Source organism: Carcharodon carcharias, chromosome 6, assembly GCF_017639515.1.
Source record: "Carcharodon carcharias isolate sCarCar2 chromosome 6, sCarCar2.pri, whole genome shotgun sequence".
Classification (NCBI taxonomy): Eukaryota; Metazoa; Chordata; class Chondrichthyes; order Lamniformes; family Lamnidae; genus Carcharodon; species Carcharodon carcharias.
Genome location: NC_054472.1, coordinates 22,665,873 through 22,682,714, shown reverse-complemented (window position 1 = coordinate 22,682,714; position 16,842 = coordinate 22,665,873). Strand labels below are relative to the sequence as shown.

The window sequence follows — 16,842 nt, the reverse complement described above, 5'->3', positions numbered from 1 at the left end:
TCCTGACACTCCTGTTGAGGAGTGGGAGATGCTACACTCAAACTGTAGCTTGTGCTCCCAGCAGCCAGTCACCACCAAGCACTGGGGACAGTCCAGAGGCTGCTCCCTTCTCCAGTTTCCTCTGGACCCTGAAGCACAGCACCAAAGCTCTGCACAGTGCCACCCCGTTCAGACCGAGAAGAAAGGAAAGCATGGTATTGTAACAGGAAAGCAGCAGAGAAATAAAAACAGAAAATGCTGGAAACACTCAGCAGGTCAGGCAGTATCTGAGGAGAGAGAATTAGAGCCCATGGGCTGGATTTAACAGGGTACCACGTTCTCCCTCCCACACACCCGACTCCTGTTGATTTCCCTGCAGCCAACAGCGTTAATTAGCCTGAGACGAGCTTTCCACCCCTATCTCGGGAGGACGTCCCTTAGAGAGCTGCCAGCCCATTGGATGAATGGCAGCTCTCTTGTCTCAGCAACGCCAGTCAAGAGCAGTGGCCACTGCTGGAACTACAACCAGCCCAGGGTGAGGGGGGGTGGGGTGGGGGAAGGTTATGAGAGGTTGGGGGGTTTGGGGGGGAAGGTTAAAGGAGGGGAATGACCATTGTGAGGAGGCCTCCATGGTCCTAGGAGGTTTGCCAAGGAGGACCCTCCCTTGTCTGACACCAGCTCACGCAGTTAAATCTACCAGTCTTCCCGCAAAGCATGAGCCTACCCTTGCTGTTAGGAAAATACCAGTGGTAGCAGGATGGGGCAGTTAAGTAGTCACTAACTGGTCATTTGTGGGTCTCAATTGGCCCAAGGATAAATGGGCTGCCCGACAGCTCCCCCGTCCCCTGTATAATTGCAGACGGGGCAGGGACAGGCAGGTAGGTGGTAGGCATGGGACCCTCTGGATTTTATGTGCCTGCCCCATCTTCAAACCCACCAAAGAGGGAGAGTAAAATCAAACCCAATGTTTCAGGCCAATGACTTTTTGTCAGAACTGGGAAAAGTTATCGAAGTTATAGGTTTTAAACAAGTACAAAGGCAGGAAGAGGGGGTGGAAGACCCAAGAGGAAGGCCTATTATAGGGCGGAAGGCAGACAAGATTAAATGACAAAAGGGTTGATGGTGCAAGAAAGAAAGAACTCACACTTACATAGCCCCATGCATGCCCTCAAGGCATCCACAGTGTTTCACAGCCAGTGAGTGACTTTTGAAGTGTCGTCTCCATTAATTATGAGGCAATGGCTGCCATTTAGCACTCAGCAAGGCCCCATAAACACCATTGAGATACGCAATCAGATAATCTCTTTATGGTGGTGTGATTGAGGCAAAAAATATTGGCCAGGATACTGAGAAAACTGCATCGCTCTCTTGGTGCTACAATATTCAGCCACTTGCCCTCCTAATGATATTGCCACCAGCTTACATAATCCAGCACATGCTTGAGCTCTTTGGAGCCATAGCTGAGATGCTCAAGCATTTTCCACATTCATTTGAATAGTTTAAATCTCAAAGTTGACTTCTGCTTATTTTGAAATGCAATTTTCTGCAGGTGTTTTTTTGGGGCCTCCGTGAGCTCAAACGTGTGCAGCTCCTCACTGTGGATCGACCGCAGGTTTTCATTGAATATGCAGGGAAGGGCATCAAATCTTCTGTCATCCAGAGTTACAAGAAAAATCCAAACTTTACAGTTCAAGGAGACTGGTTCATAGTAGTAAGTGGACAACTATTAAATCCACCACCTAGAATTTGCTGCCAGCTAAAGGGCCATTGCTGGGATACCCCAGAAATGCTGCTCATTATTCACTCCTGAGGCCCTGAAGAGCATGACCTCAACACTGGGCTTAAAAAAGGGCCCAGGCATTAATCGATTCTGGGTTCTTGTTTAAAATTGTAAAGTTCCCTTTTCCGTCCATTTAAGGGCTTATGGCTCCTTCACCAGAGTGACAAGATACTTCTCTGATTTTCCAATGGACAGTTGTAGCAGGCACCTTTGTCCTGCTTCTACAGTTAAGGACCACCTACCTTTACTACTTAATCACCAGATTTAAGGAACAATAGCAGATGGAAGTCCAGCCCTGCCACACTTCCAAGGGTGAAGCAGGGACCCTGAAATGTTGGGCCCTCTTTCTTGTTTAGCCATGGTGCATGGTTGTGATGTGGCAGATAATGAGTCCCAGGTAGACCAAATCCACAAGGGAAACTTGGCCACGTTATTACAACGGTTTTGCAATTTGTATTTATTACAAGAAGATGTGTACACTGAGATCAGAAGCAATGAGTCCACTAAGACCATTAGAGATTTTAAAAAATAAATTAAAATATTTATTAACAAAAGAAAAGATTTCAAGCATATACATAAGACTACAATTACTTAATACTATAACAAATCCTAAGATTCCTAATTAACCTGGCTCTAAAATATAGACCCCCTTTAAGGCAACTGTCCAAAATAGATTTTAAATTTAAAAAGCAAGTCATCAAGTTACCACAGTACCCACTAGACAATGGAATTCCCAAGGGATTTTCTCCAACTTTAGTTACTGGACACATCAAACTTATGCACAAATGGCTGGAGGCTTTCTGAAGGCTGTTTCACACACTCCTGTTAGATCTTACATGGCCCCCTAACATAGCTTTGCATTCTTCCTTATATATGTTTCTCACTCTTTAATCTGTAAATTCCATTGTTCCATATGTCTTTGGAAATGTACTTTTCCCATAAAATAAAAATGTTCATGTTGCCAATATTGTCAGTAACTTTTGGGAAAAATAAACACACTGCTTGGCCTTGCTTATCTGGCTAGTTGTAAACATCCTAACATACCTTTGAAATCCAAATAACTCCTTCACTTATCTAAAAATGTAAATTTCCTACTCACCTTATTGTGCTAAGACAGCATCTATGTTTACTTATTAGCATTTCAAGTACATTTCTACATTTAACTTCTTTTGATAATTTCAAGTTTGCAGTCTACCTGACTCCAGTGTAAGTAAATCACATAGACAGAACCATCTACACTCACACCCATAGCCTACTTTACTGAAAATTATTATGCTTTCATAAAATGCACTCCACAATGATTCGAATAAAGGGAAAATCAGAGCAGTAAAATGTGTCACCATCTTAGTTTTTTGTGGGGGGTTGGTCAGGGGGACTTATCTGTATGTGGTTCTTTGTTTTTTTTCTGCTCTTTTATTCTCTGGCCTCATATCATTGAAGTGAAGAGAAAAGATACATGTTCTTGCTCCCTTGGCATTGACTTCTAGTAGCTGACTGCAGAAGGTGTCAGGTCCTGCCTAGGCCTCTTACTTTGCTGTGAGTTTCCACTCAGCATCTTCCCATTTTGATTGGTGCTGGAGCCAAACCTGCATCTTTCACTGTTCCATTAGCTTCAGATCTTTGATTCATTGGAGTTGATATTTACCCTCCAACAATGGGTGTCAAGGAGGGGGTTAAAAATGAAAAAGCGCAAAGTGCAACCCCAACCCACCTATTGCTATTTAATAGTGGCGAGTTGTGAGGCTGGCACATATCCTTTCTGGTGGCAGTGGGACACCTCATTATAATATTTAAACCAGGCTCCCACAGTGCATTTAGCAGCCGGATTTAAATTTGACAGCAGGTGGACAGGTTTCTGAGGACTTTGGGAAACTTGGCAGTGAAATGAGTCCGTGAGCAGCTGGCTTCCTGGGGCAAGTGGTTTTCTGAGCACCCCTTGTGAGCCAAGAGGTGCAGGCACATCCCCATGGCTCCTGAAGCAAATCTTCTGCCAATCATAACCCCTCCATCCTGCCATGTGGATCCGATACCACCAGCCCTCCCAAACACCTGATCTTTCTCTCCCTCCCAGTTTATGGGCCCTGATGCCCCTCTCCCCCTTTCCCCCACCAACCCCGATCTTCCATTTTACTGGAGACCATTCCCAACAGCCCTAGTTGTAGACTTTTGCCATTGCTTCCCTACCTGGTAGCTGACCAACCTCTCAATATGGAAATGATAGTGAGGTCTTGCTGTTAAATTCTGAGTTCCCCACCCCCCTCCCTGTAAATATTGTATTTCACAGGCATAAGACTTATGCATTATGATTAGAGGAAATATAAAACAAAGAGTATTGTTGAAAAAAGAGATGTGCTGTCGAAGTTTTTCATCTTGCACTCATCAGGACAAACACAAGAATATCAAATTTCAAAGCGAACAACAATCTACGTTGCATGAGAAAAGGGTGCTGACTGGTTGGTAAGTGGGCTCTGATTGGTTAAGATGTTGCCATGGAGGGTTCATCAGAAAACAGTTAGTTATCCCCCAAGCTTTCATTTAAATTTAAAAAGGCAAGCCGACTCTGGTCGAGGCACTGCCATAGAGAACGTCTCATGAGGTATAAATTGTTGTTCCTTTGAAATCTGATACTCTTGCACCTGTCCTAATGAGAGCAACTCGAAAAGCCTTGACAACATGCCTCTTTTCGCAGCAGTAAAAGAAAGACTTCACTGTTTGTTTTGATAGGAATTACCTGAGCATGAACACCTACACCCATCACTTTGTATCTCTGTTGTCGACTGGAGAGCATTCGGTCGCAGCACTCTTGTTGGAACACACACCATCAACTCGCTGAAGCAGTACATGCACAAACCTCCTGAACGTTGTCGATCAGCAGTTAGAAGGACAAGGGACACGACTGGTGAGAACCTTTGACACAAATTCCTCTCAAACCAGCTGAAAACTGAACTGGGGACAGTTATCCAGGTTCTGCGATGAGTGAGCATTATGGTATCAGGTATTGAGGAGAACCAAAAAATTATTTCCACTAGCTGGGAGCCTAGGACCTGGGATGGGGCATGATCTAAAAATTAGAGCCAGACCTTTTGTGAGTGAAATTAGGAAACACTTCTCCACGTCAAAGGTGGTAGATGTTTGGAACTGTCTTCCGCAAATGGCAGCTAAAGCTACAAGACTTGTTAATTTTAAAGATCAAAGATAGATTTTTGTTAGCCAAAGGTATTAAGGGATATGGGGCAAGGGCAGGTATAAGGATTAAGGTCATAGATCAGTCATGATCATTTAATGGTGGAACAGGCTCAAGGAACTAAATGGCCGACTCCTATTCCTACATTCCTATGTTACTAATAGAATTTTGAAGAAACTTTTTTGCTCCAACCACCTTTAAGCGTCAGCCTTGGCTCTTTGTTAGCATTCTTCTCTCTAAGTTAGAGGTTTGTGGGTTCAAGTAACTCCAGAGACTTGAGGCTGGCACATTGGTGCAGTACTGATTGAGCAAGGTCAGAGGTGCTGTCTTTAGGATGATAAAACATGGCACTGTTTGCCCTCTCAGGTGACTGTAAAAGATCCCACAGCACCATTCAAACAGGAGCAGGGGAGTTCTCCCAACACTTCTGGCCAACCAACCATCCCTCAACCAAAGCCTACGAATGGATGATTGGGTCAATTATTTCATTACAATTTGTGAAACCTTACTTTGCACAAATTAATCACCCCATTCCCTACAATACAGCTAGTGTCGTGATGATCCTTCAAAAGTAGTTAATTGGTGATCAGGTGTATTGGGACATTCTGAGGTTGTGAAAGATATATAATGCAAACCTATTCTTTCTTTCTTTCATTTTGTCCTTCCTCCCTCGTCATCATAACTCCAGTTTATGTCTCAAAATTTTACATTTTATTTAGAGTTGAGTATATATATTAAAATGAACCTCAAAGCAGTATATTGAGTGCATTATTTTGTAGAATATTTGCAAGGTTAACTGGTAAGCAGGTAATTATTTCTGAATAATGTGCACTCATTAATATATTCAGATAGCAATGGCACCACACTGCAAGTATGAAGGTTATAAGAGGGAGAGTTATATAAAGGTCACTTACTCAAAGCTAAGTATAACACAAAACACAATCTTGGGTCATCTTTTTACTTGCACCTTTTCATTTCTATTTGCCTTAACATTCTCTTGTCTGTTTTCTTTTCTCTTTCCTTGGTCAGTCAGCTTTTCCTTACTTTGATTCCCATTCTTTTCTTTACCTGTTACTGTTTTTTTCCTAATTTTTAATTTCAATTTGTTCATCTCATTTTTCAATCCCTTGAATTTTATTTTGACTTCTTCCATCTTCATTCCCTCTTTCAGGTGAAGATTTTTTAATAGGGTCTGTTTCTTCATTTCTTGGTCCTTAATTTGTGCTTTATTTGCTGGTCAAAATTCATTACAACCCGAGGCAGGTTCATAAAAATAGTAACCTACCTATCGGGCTGTATTTTACAGGGTGCCATATTCCGCATCCCCACACCTTCCTCCTGCCCCGGCTAAACAGTCAGTCCGGAGGCCATCTGCCAAAAATCGGCTGCCCAAACCATTTTGCGCATGGCGGAGTGTTAATTGGCTCAAGGCGAGACTTCCGCCCCTGTCCCACCTTAGAGATCTGCCAGCAAAGCCAATTGGCTGGCAGCTTTGTAGTCCCAGCAGTGCCAGGTTCGGTGCTGGGGCTACAGCCAGTGTTCGAAGAAGAGGAAGTTATGGAAGTTGGACTTCAGGTATCAGCTGGGCCTGGCTGGCAGACCCCAATGAGGCGGGTGAGGGGGATGGGGAGGCTGGGTTGGAGAAGTCAGTGGTGGGGTGGGGTGGGGGGATTAAAGGGAGAGTATGACCTGGGGGTGGGGAGGGTGGTGGTGTTGCCTCCAATGGCCCCAAAGACTCCCAAAGGAGGTGCCTCCACCCTCTTACCCGACACCAGCTCGCCCAGTAAAAGCTGCTGGGCTATCCACCTGGCAGCAGTATCCCCTGCCGTGGGTAAAAGAGCAGCGGGGGGTGGGATGAGGCACACTATTTGGCTACTTAAGGACTTCAATAGGCTCGAGGCAGGCTGGCCATCCAATGGAACCCTCCTGTAAAATTGGAGACAGGTCGGGGGTGGGCAAAAAGGCAGTTAGGCCATATGCTGAATTCTACAGGCACCCCACCTTCAAACATGCAAGCGATGGGTGGGGGGGTGGGGGGGGCGGAGTGCAAGGGGTTGTTTGGGGAGGAGGCGGGTAAATTCCAGCCCATAGTTTAATGTTGAAGATTAACTGGACAGAACACTAAGAAGAAAAAGGAAGGATTACATTTATATAACATCTTTCACATTCTTAGGGCACGTCAACTCACTTTACAGCACTGAATTACTTTTGAAATGTAGTCATGGTTGTTTTTGTAGACAAATGCAACAACAACAAGTTATATTCATATAGCACCTTTCATATAATAAAATGCCCCAAGGCATTTCACAGGAGCATTATAAAATGAAGTATGACACAGAGCCACATAATGAGATATTAGGTCAGACGACCAAAAACTTGATCAAAGAAGTAAGTTCTAAGGAATGTCTCAAAGGAGGAAAATGCAGTAGAGAGGGAGAGAAGTGTATGGAGGGAATTCCAGAGCTTAGGGCCTAATGTATGATCCTCGTAAAGACCAGTTACTTGAATTCCCAGTGATCAACTTAGACTAACATGACAAGATTTCAAATTTTAAGACTTTTACTGTGACAAACAAACTAAAAGCAACAACAGCTAAGCAGGTAATAGGTAACTAATTGCTTAGTAGGTAACTAATATGTAAACTATATAAAAGATAACCCTTATTAATTCTTTAAAAAGACTAGTAACATCACACTGCATACATACATCACAACACGCTCTCCACAGGATTATAGTCTTTATAGGGAACAGTCGGCAATGCTCCCAGCTTCCAATGGATTCAAGTGTCCCCATTTTACCAAGGTGTACCATCGAGTGACCATCAAGAGGAGCTTCCCTCAGTTTTTGGAGAATTTACAAAAATGGTTACAGCAGTAAGATCCATTCTGGCGATTTCGCCTCCCAGCCTCACCTGGACAAATCTTCCAGAGTTTTTAGATTGATATGGGATGCATCTCTTCGACCAGAGGCTGTGCTCCCTCCCATGTTCTGCCTGGTAGCTCACCAAGGACTCACAGCCTTCTCTTCTTTGCTGACCACACCAACTCCAGCCTTTTGTCTCTTTGTGAGTCTTTCTCTGTTCAAAAAATTTGGAGACCGAAAGTTTGTCCATAGTTAGCCCAGCTGTCACTGCCTTTGTTTTAAAGTGTGGACATTTTGCACCGTGCTCTCAATAAGTCTCAACCTGGGCCCCCCTGGCCTTGGGGTAATCAACCACCTAGGCTTGTTGTCAGGCAGAATTTGAAAAAAATCACATGACCCTCTTCATTCCTCCATTTTACCTTGAATTAAAGAGACAGTCCAAAACATAATCATCTTCTAAAACCTCGCATTCATAATACTAAAAAAACAAACTTATGAACAATAAATAACGATCTGTGGAAGAGATGAAATGAGGATGCTAAGACATATGCTTAAAATTTCATATGCAGATCATAAGACAAATGAAGAGGTGCTTGAAATTGCAAGAGCAAAAAGAACTCTAAACAGTGACATCCAGAAAAGAAAATGTCAGTGTTTCAGTCATATGATCAGAGTTGAAAAGTTACAGAGACCCTTCCAGAGGACAGAGTGGAGGGCAGCAGAAAGAGGGGTCAACCTAGCTGCAGTTGAATGACAGATGTCACAGAGCAGTTGCAGAAGAGCTGCAGTGGATGTGGGAAGATGCTGCACGACAGACGAGTGTGACATACCATGACGATAGACCTCCTGTTCAAAGTAGCTACAAATTGGATAGGACAGGACATAACACTAAGCAGCAGTCAATTTGCACAAAGTAAGGTTCCACAAAGAGCATTGAGATGAAGGATATTTGCTCTGCTTCGGTGGTGTTCATTTAAGGCATGAATATTGACCTGAAGAGGCAGATTAATGTCTCATTCAAAAAGTAGCATCTCTTACAATGCAGCATTCCCTCAGGATTGCACTGTAATGTCAAGCTAGGTTGTGTGTTCAGGTCCTGGAGTGCTTCTTGACCCCAGGAGCTTCTGAATTAGAAACAAGAGCACTACCAAATGAGCCAAGACACACTGTGACCTTGTGCCTTGAGTCAGAAACAGAACAGGGACAAGGATGTGGACGAGATGAAAAGCAGTTAAAGCCCTTTTCTTATGCTTGCATATCTCAGTATGGGCACCTGAGAGACTCTAGGGGCAACATTTTCCCCCTGTCGGGTGGGAAGTGCGGGACTGGGCATGGGCGGGTAACCCTCCTATTGGTGCCCCCATTTGAGGGTGCGCCGCCATTTTTCATGGGTGGGCCAATTAAGGCCTGCCCAGCATGACATCCGCACGGAAGTGCTGTGTGCTCCCTGTGCAGGTGTGGGGGGGGGGGGGGGTGGTGAATGGCAAATGTGGAAGTGCGCTCCTTTGCACATGCGCTAAGTGCTTCCCCAGAGAGATCGGTTTCCAAAGTGAAAAAGTTCTCTTTCGAAAATTTCATTTACCATCCATGTCCCCTAATGTAACAATGTCACATGAGTTGGGACATGGATATAACTTTAAGTAAAAGTGAATCTTAATTTTTAAATTCAGTCATGAAACCTCATCCTGCCTGTGGATGAGGTTTCATGCTTTTGCAGGTGGCAGCCAGCGCTCCCGACCTGCCTGCCAACCTTAAGTTTGGACGGGCAGGTCCACTAATAGGTTTAATTGCTTTTTGAATGGCCTCAATAGGCTGTTGACAGGTTGGCGGGCGCACAACTGACTCGGCTGCGCCCCCGCCAGCCTGAAAATGAAAATGACGTGGGGTGACGTGGGGATTTCCCCCCGACGTCATTCCGCGTCATTTTACACGTCGGCAGGCAGGCCCCGCCCCCACTCGCCAATGGGAAAATTCTTGCCCTAGAACTAATGTGCAAACTTGTTGGATTCAGACTAGGGAAAGCTAAAGTAAGGAGAAATTAAGAGCTGAACCATTGGAAAAACAAACTCAACGATGAACCTGAGATGTGTTGATACTTACAGCAATGTTTCAGCATAAATATAAGTTCAACTTTGCATTAATTATTATTTTTTAAATTTATATATAGATGCCTCTGGGGGTATACTGCAAACACAGGAAAATGAAGTCCACATAAGCATCAGCTTTGAAACACCAGTTGAACCAATGCCAGCAGCTTTCCCAAAACAATTGGTCAGTAAGATCTTTTCTGTGCACTTCTATAAGTCAGATTGAATCCTCTATTAAATGATTGAATACTGTATAGTAACATGACATGCAGCAGCGTTAATGTACTTCTATTGACCTTGCGCTGTTTGTACAGGAATACTCTGACTGTCACACTCTGGTGTCCATGAGGTGAACCTTATCTCTGGAAAGGCACTCAGGACCCATTAGTCATTATTCCTGAGACTAGAAGCAGGAGGCATAGAAAACAATTGTTTCTTTTTATTGGCCTTTCAATGGTTGATGCATAATATTGTCAAAAGCTGAACTACTGTGGCAGTTCCTTTATTTTGATTCAGCCCAAGAACAAGGTAGTGTAGGGGCCATGATTGAGTAGCTTGCGGATACTACAGAACTGTTTGGCTGATAGTTAGAAAAAAGCTTGAGAGTTCGGCTGGTCAGGTGGGCAGAAAAGTGACAAATAGGAATTCAGTCCAGAGAAGTAGGAGATGATGAATTAGGGGAGGACAACAGGGCAAGGAAAAACAGAATAAATGGTAGGTAGCATGCCCACAGATCACTGAAGGCAGCTGGATAGGTAGATAAGATGGTTAAGAAGGCATATAGGGCCCTTTTCTTTACTAGCTAAGGCATAGAATACAAGCAAAGAGGTTATCCTCAAACAGTATAAAACACTAGTTAGACCACAACTAGAATACTTGTGTACATTTCTGGTCAACACATTACAAGGAAGATGTGATTGTACTAGAGAGGGTACAGGGGAGATTTATGAGGGTGTTGCCAGGAATGGAGAATTTTAGCTCTGAGAAAAGATTGGAGAGGCTGGGGTTGAAACATAGGAGGCTGAGGGGAGATTTAATTGAGGTGTATAAAGTGATGAGGCCCCTGGATAGAGCCGATATTTAGAACTTCTTACCCTTAGCAAAGGGATCAATAACGAGGGGCCATAGATTTAGAGTAATTGGAAGAAGGATTTATGGGGGCTGAGGAAAAGCGTAGACTCCTCCACCACAGAGACCAAGCCAAGCATAGCCTCATGTATCTCCCCCAGTTGCACCCGCACACCCGGCTGCATTTCATGCACCTGCTATGTCGCAGATGACTCCAGAGGCACATCATCAGGCACCAACTGAGGATGTGCCAGGTCCCCTGCAGTCCTCCAACTGCTGGCGCCATGGGCACTCTCTGTCTCTATCAGCTCTTCCAGTGAGTGCGCAGTGCCCTCACTGCTGTGCCCCGGGACACAAGCTGATGTTCGAATTCCCACCGAGGTGCTAGCATCTGCACTGGTGCCTGCCTCACAGAAATGGTGTGACGCTGGTGAGACTTCAGGCCCCTTAGGTATGAGAGGGGGCCTCTGCTGCTCCTCCTCCCAGCCCTGCTCCGCTGATGCTGAAAGAAAGAACAAGGACAGTGGATCACTTAGCAGAGACAATGACAAAGTGTATCCCTGTCCCCCGGATCATTATGCGCTCATCCTTCCATAATCAATGGTCAAGCCATGTTGAAAAATTAAATCAATGAACGTTCAGCACTGCAGTGGCTGTTGGGAGAACAATGCTGACCTCACTGCTGGACATAAATACCTGGCCATGGCACCCCAGCCTCACCGACACCAGTGGACCTGGGCGTATGGCGCTTCTCCAGATCCAGGGCCTCCTGCTCGAAGCGGCTAAGAATGGTGAACTGCACCTGGTTCCACCAGTCCTCGCATGCTCTGCTGCGTTGTGAGCATTCTTCTCCTGAAAATGAGAGAAGAGCGTTGATTAAAGCAAAGTGCACATGGACTCTGTTCGCACACGGCCCACCCCAATCAGAGTGGGACATATCAGGGCTCCAGTGCCTCCTCACCCCACTGCTGCCAAACACTCACACAAATATGCTGGGCCTGCTCCCCACCCCAGCACTCCCCCACCTTGGATACATGCTGCCTACATCACATTAGGCACCACACGGTATATCCTTCCATAGCAAGGAGGCACAAGCATGTGGAGCGCAGAGTGCAGCAGATGGTTCGTTGCCATGCCACCTTGAAGCTCCTCTCCCAGCATGTCATCACCCAGACTCGGACATGTCCTGGAGTTCAAACACAGCGCCTGGGTGCAGCTCTTGCAGGTTGCCCCCAAGCCAGTCATGTGGGACTCAGTGTAACACATGCTGTGGGGGCAAAACATGTCACTTCATCACCCTCTCAGGCTGACTTCAGCACGGGCAATACCTACTGGCTCACCCAGCAAAGGACAAATGCCATCAATGACTCAATGCAGTCACGACACTCGGACTTGGGGGAGGCGTGGGGCAGTAGGGGGTAAGCCAACCTGCTGGGATAAATGCCCAATGCCAACGTGGTACTCACCCTTCCAGAGTGCAATAAGTTGTTGAAGCACATGTGACACTGGATCCAGGTGCGCTGCACCATGTCGTGGGAGCTCACCACCTATGCCACCTCCTCCCAGGCACATTTTGTCATGTGGGGAGGCCTCCTCCTCCTGTCCTGAGGAAGCAGCACCTCCCGCCATCCTGCCGCCTCCTCGAGGAGGGCAGTAAGGCAGTCATCGGAAAAACGAGGGGCACACTGGCCCTACTCTCCGTCCTGGCCTGTCCCGCTGGCCTGCCCTCTGGATTGGCCTGCTCACCAGAAGCCTTCTGCTGTGGCCTTGCACTTGCCACTGTGAGCAGCCTGGCTGCCAGGCCTTCATTTAAACAGGTTGCTGGGTTGCCATCGGACCCGGCAGTCTGTGAATGCCCGCCACTGCCCGCCCACTCCCAGTATCCTTGGGAGTCAAGAAATACGCTGAGCGGGCCTTAATTGGCCCACCCGTGTAAAATGGCAGCGCGGACCCAATCGTGGGCGGCAATCGGGCCCACGCCCACTCCTGCTCCACACCCCCGCCAACCGGAAAATTCAGGCCTATGTTTCAGTCCTGAGCTCTGGTCACGTGGAATGCATTTCTGGTGGACTCCACACTATTTCCTCCTGGACAATGCTGGGGGAGGAAGTACAGCTCCATTGACTTTCATCTTATGTTCAGTTTATAATGGTTCTTGCTCTATAATAGCTGCATTACAAAAAAACACTTCATTTGCCAAAAGGGCTTTGGTGTTAATTAAATACAGATGGTGAGCATTACCAGAAGATTCTCTTGGGTCCCGCTGGCCACCAACTAAAACTGGGGTTGCTGGGCTAGAGGTGTATGCCTGTAATGTGTGACTCTGTAAATAAATATAAAAGGCTCCAGTTCTATCCTTCACCACTTGGCTTTCTGGAATAGAACATGGTAGCAGAGAATTGTTCCCTAAAGGTGAAGTTTGGAAGCTAAGAAAAAAAATCAGAAAACTACAATCCTAATAGCCATTGTGAAAAATGGCAGTAAGCAAGTGTAAATTATTAGTGTATGGTTACACTCTGATGTTCTTGAGTTCTGAACCATACGACCAATGGAAAATTCATGTGATTTTGTGGACATGGGTTTTGTCCCTAACAAAGAGGAAACAAGGTGTGGTGTTCACCTTGCTACTTCCTACCAGAAATAGAATAAGAAGTAAAGTATTTATGAGCTGGTTGTGTTATGGACATGAGAGAGAGAAACTTAACTTCTTTATCCTCTCCTTGTCTGTCCGTAAGCAGAGGTGTTTTTGAATTATTTTTAAAGTAGACTGTGGCGTGTTTCCCCAAATCCTCAGCTCGTGTGATCCAACTTAAGAATAAATTGTAGCAGCCTTGTGTTATGATTAACTCAGAAGGTTACTTTATTCACATTCAAACCAGGGGTGATGGGGTATGTGTTCACAAGTACATATACCTCTCTGTCTCCATTTCTGGAGATAGACTGTCCACCAATATCCATTACAAACCCACTACCTTGACTACAGCTCCTCACATGCTGCTTCCTGGAGGGACTCCATCCTATTCTCCCAGTTCCTCTGCCTCTGTCACATCTGTTCCGATGATGCCAACTTCCAAAATGGAGCTTCTGACATGTCTTCCCCTTTCCTTAACTGAGGTTTCTCCCCAACTGTGGTTGACAGGGTCCTCAGCTGCATCTGACCCATCTCTCCCACCTCTGCCCTCACACCTTCCTCTCCCTCCCAGAACCATGATAAGGTTCCCCTTGTCCTCACTTTTCACCCTACCAGCCTCCACATTCAAAGGATCATCCTCTGCCATTTCTGCTAACTCCAGCATGATGCCACCACCAAACACATTCCGTAGGGACCATTCCCTCCATGACACCCTGGTCCACTCCCCCATCACCCCCCCAACTCCTCATCCCCTCCCCATGGCACCTTCCCATGCAATCACAGAAGATGCAATACCTGCCCCTATACCTCCACCCTCCTCACTGTCCAAGGCCCCAGACACTCCTTTCAGGTGAAGCAGTGCTTCACTTGCACCTCCATCAATTTGGTCTACTGTAATCGCTGCTCCCAATGCGGTCTCCTCTATACTGGGGAGACTAAAATCAAACTGGGTGACTGCTTTGTGGAACACCTTCACTCGGTCCACAAGCATGACCCAAACCTTCCTGTCACTTGCCATTCAATACACCACCCTGCTCTCATACCCACATGTCCGTCCTTGGCCTGCTGCAATGTTCCAGTGAAGTCCAACACAAACTGGAGGAACAGCACCTCATCTTCCGACTAGGCATTTTACAGCCTTCTGGACTTAACATTGAGTTCAACAACTTCAGACCATGAACTCTCTCCTCCACCTTGACCCCTTTTTTAATCCTATTTATATTTATTTATTTATTACTCTTTTACTTATTTGTTCATTTTTTGGAAATTCTTTTTCCACAACCCCCTTACCTCCATAGGGTCATCTGTTATTTGTTTCTATACTGTGCTTTCACGGAGCCTTGTTCCACTATTAGCACCTTCTACTATCTTACCTCAATGCCACTATCAATACCTTCTTTACTCTTTATCACTTCCATTATCCTTTGTCTTGTGTCCATGACATCTTTGTCAATCTCTCCTTAGCTATTACCTCTCCCTGATCTTCTATCTTGCTCCACCTGCTCTACCCACTCTTAAACAATATAAAATCCATCACATCACATTCCTACTTCTCTTTAGCTCTAAAGAAGGGTCATGCGGACTCGAAACATTAACTCTGTTTCTGTCTCCACAGATGTTGCCAGACCTGCTGAGTTTTACCAGCATTTTCTGTTTTTATTACAGTAAGGGGGAGGGGGGATAAAAAAAGAAGACTTACAACTATGGGAACGAACAGTAAAAGAACAACAGAAATGAATATTAGTTCACATGATTTCCAAAGTCCAAGAAGTCAAAGTCCAGACGGTGTTTGCTTCATGGCAGAGTGCAATCCAGATGAGTTCTGATTGGAGACAGTAACATGAAAATCCTCGAAACGAATGATGCTTAAGCACGATGGGGATTTTGTGCTTAGACCACTTCGCAGGCAATGATTAGGGACTTTTAAAAATCATACAGGCTTCAAGGAGGTGAGAGATGGTGGCCTGCTACTTGGTCAGCTAGGAGCCGCTGGAGTTCTTCCTGGATGGTGTTATATCAGCAGCCTGAGTGGTGAGGCAAGAGATGTAATTATATGTAATTATAAAGAAATGTAATTATAGGGGAGGTGATGGTGTAATGGTATTGTCACTGGAGTGGTAATCCAGAGGCCCAGGGTAATGCTCTGCGGACCCGGGTTCAAATCCCAGGCAGATGGTGGCATTTGAATTCAATAAACATCTGGAATTAAAAGTCTGATGATGACCATGAAACCATTGTTGTAAAAACCCATCTGGTTCACTCATGTCCTTTAGGGAAGGCAATCTGCTGTCCTCACCTTGTCTGGCCTACATGTGGCTCCAGACCCATAGCAATGTGGTTGACTCTTAAATGCCTTCTGAACAAGGTCAATTAGGGATGTGCAATAAATGCTGATGCACACCTCCCATGAATGCAGAATGAAAAAAATTCCTAAAGGCTAAAAGCAATGGGTGTGGCCCATTAATGAGTTAATTGCAGTCTTACAAGCAGTTTCTATGCTTCTGGCCAAAGTCCATTGTTTCCCTTAGGAGTGAAATGGTGGCTATTAACACGTCCTCAAGTTTTGATGTCTCTGCCTTTGATATTGTCCTGGCTGGGTGCAGTCGGTTTGTCTGTTGGTTATCTAGTTTCATGGTTATACTGTGGTCTTGCCCTGGGTGTGAGATTCCACAAGGATGAGAGTGGAGCTCTTTTGTTCTTGTAATCTCTGTTGGAAGCTTCCATGCTTGATGTCCAATCTTGTGAGTCATGTGATCATAGCAGACATCAAGCAGTTCAGCAGGAGCACATTTAAAAATAGCAAAAAAGAACAAGTTTTGATACCCACAATTTTTATTTTTTTCCATGTCTTATTGACATAACAGTGTTTTCGCCCACTGGGGAAAAAATGATTCATATTTCATTTTTTTCATGTTGTCTTACAAAAGAAGACAAAGAAGTAAAGAGATATACATCCACTCTCTCATTCGCACTGGCAGATCAAATGTACAGCTAGCAGGCTAGTTTCATGATTATACTGTAGCCTTATAATAGGATGTGAGATTCCACAAAGGTAAAAGTGTAACTCTTTGTTTCTTGTAATCTCTGTTGGAAATTTCCAGAATGGATGGCCAATCATGTGACCTGTAGCAGCCATCTTGTGGTCTAGCAGAAGTCCATTTAAAAATAATAAAAAGAATAAAGTTTTTATACATACATTTGGATTTATTTTCATGTCTTATTGACATAACAGTTGGATAGTGATAGAGAT

The 16,842-nt window shown here is 45.0% G+C and overlaps 1 protein-coding gene across 1 annotated transcript in view; it reads left to right on the top strand.

The window, feature by feature from the left end:
* Positions 1 to 16,842, top strand: part of fer1l6 (fer-1 like family member 6) — a 170,338-nt gene that overhangs the window by 90,977 nt on the left and 62,519 nt on the right. Inside the window, exons 24-26 of the mRNA XM_041189238.1 lie at positions 1,529 to 1,690; positions 4,484 to 4,658; positions 6,403 to 6,557. Of these exons, the coding sequence (XP_041045172.1) occupies positions 1,529 to 1,690; positions 4,484 to 4,658; positions 6,403 to 6,557 (492 nt within the window). The remainder of the gene's footprint in view (positions 1 to 1,528; positions 1,691 to 4,483; positions 4,659 to 6,402; positions 6,558 to 16,842) is intronic.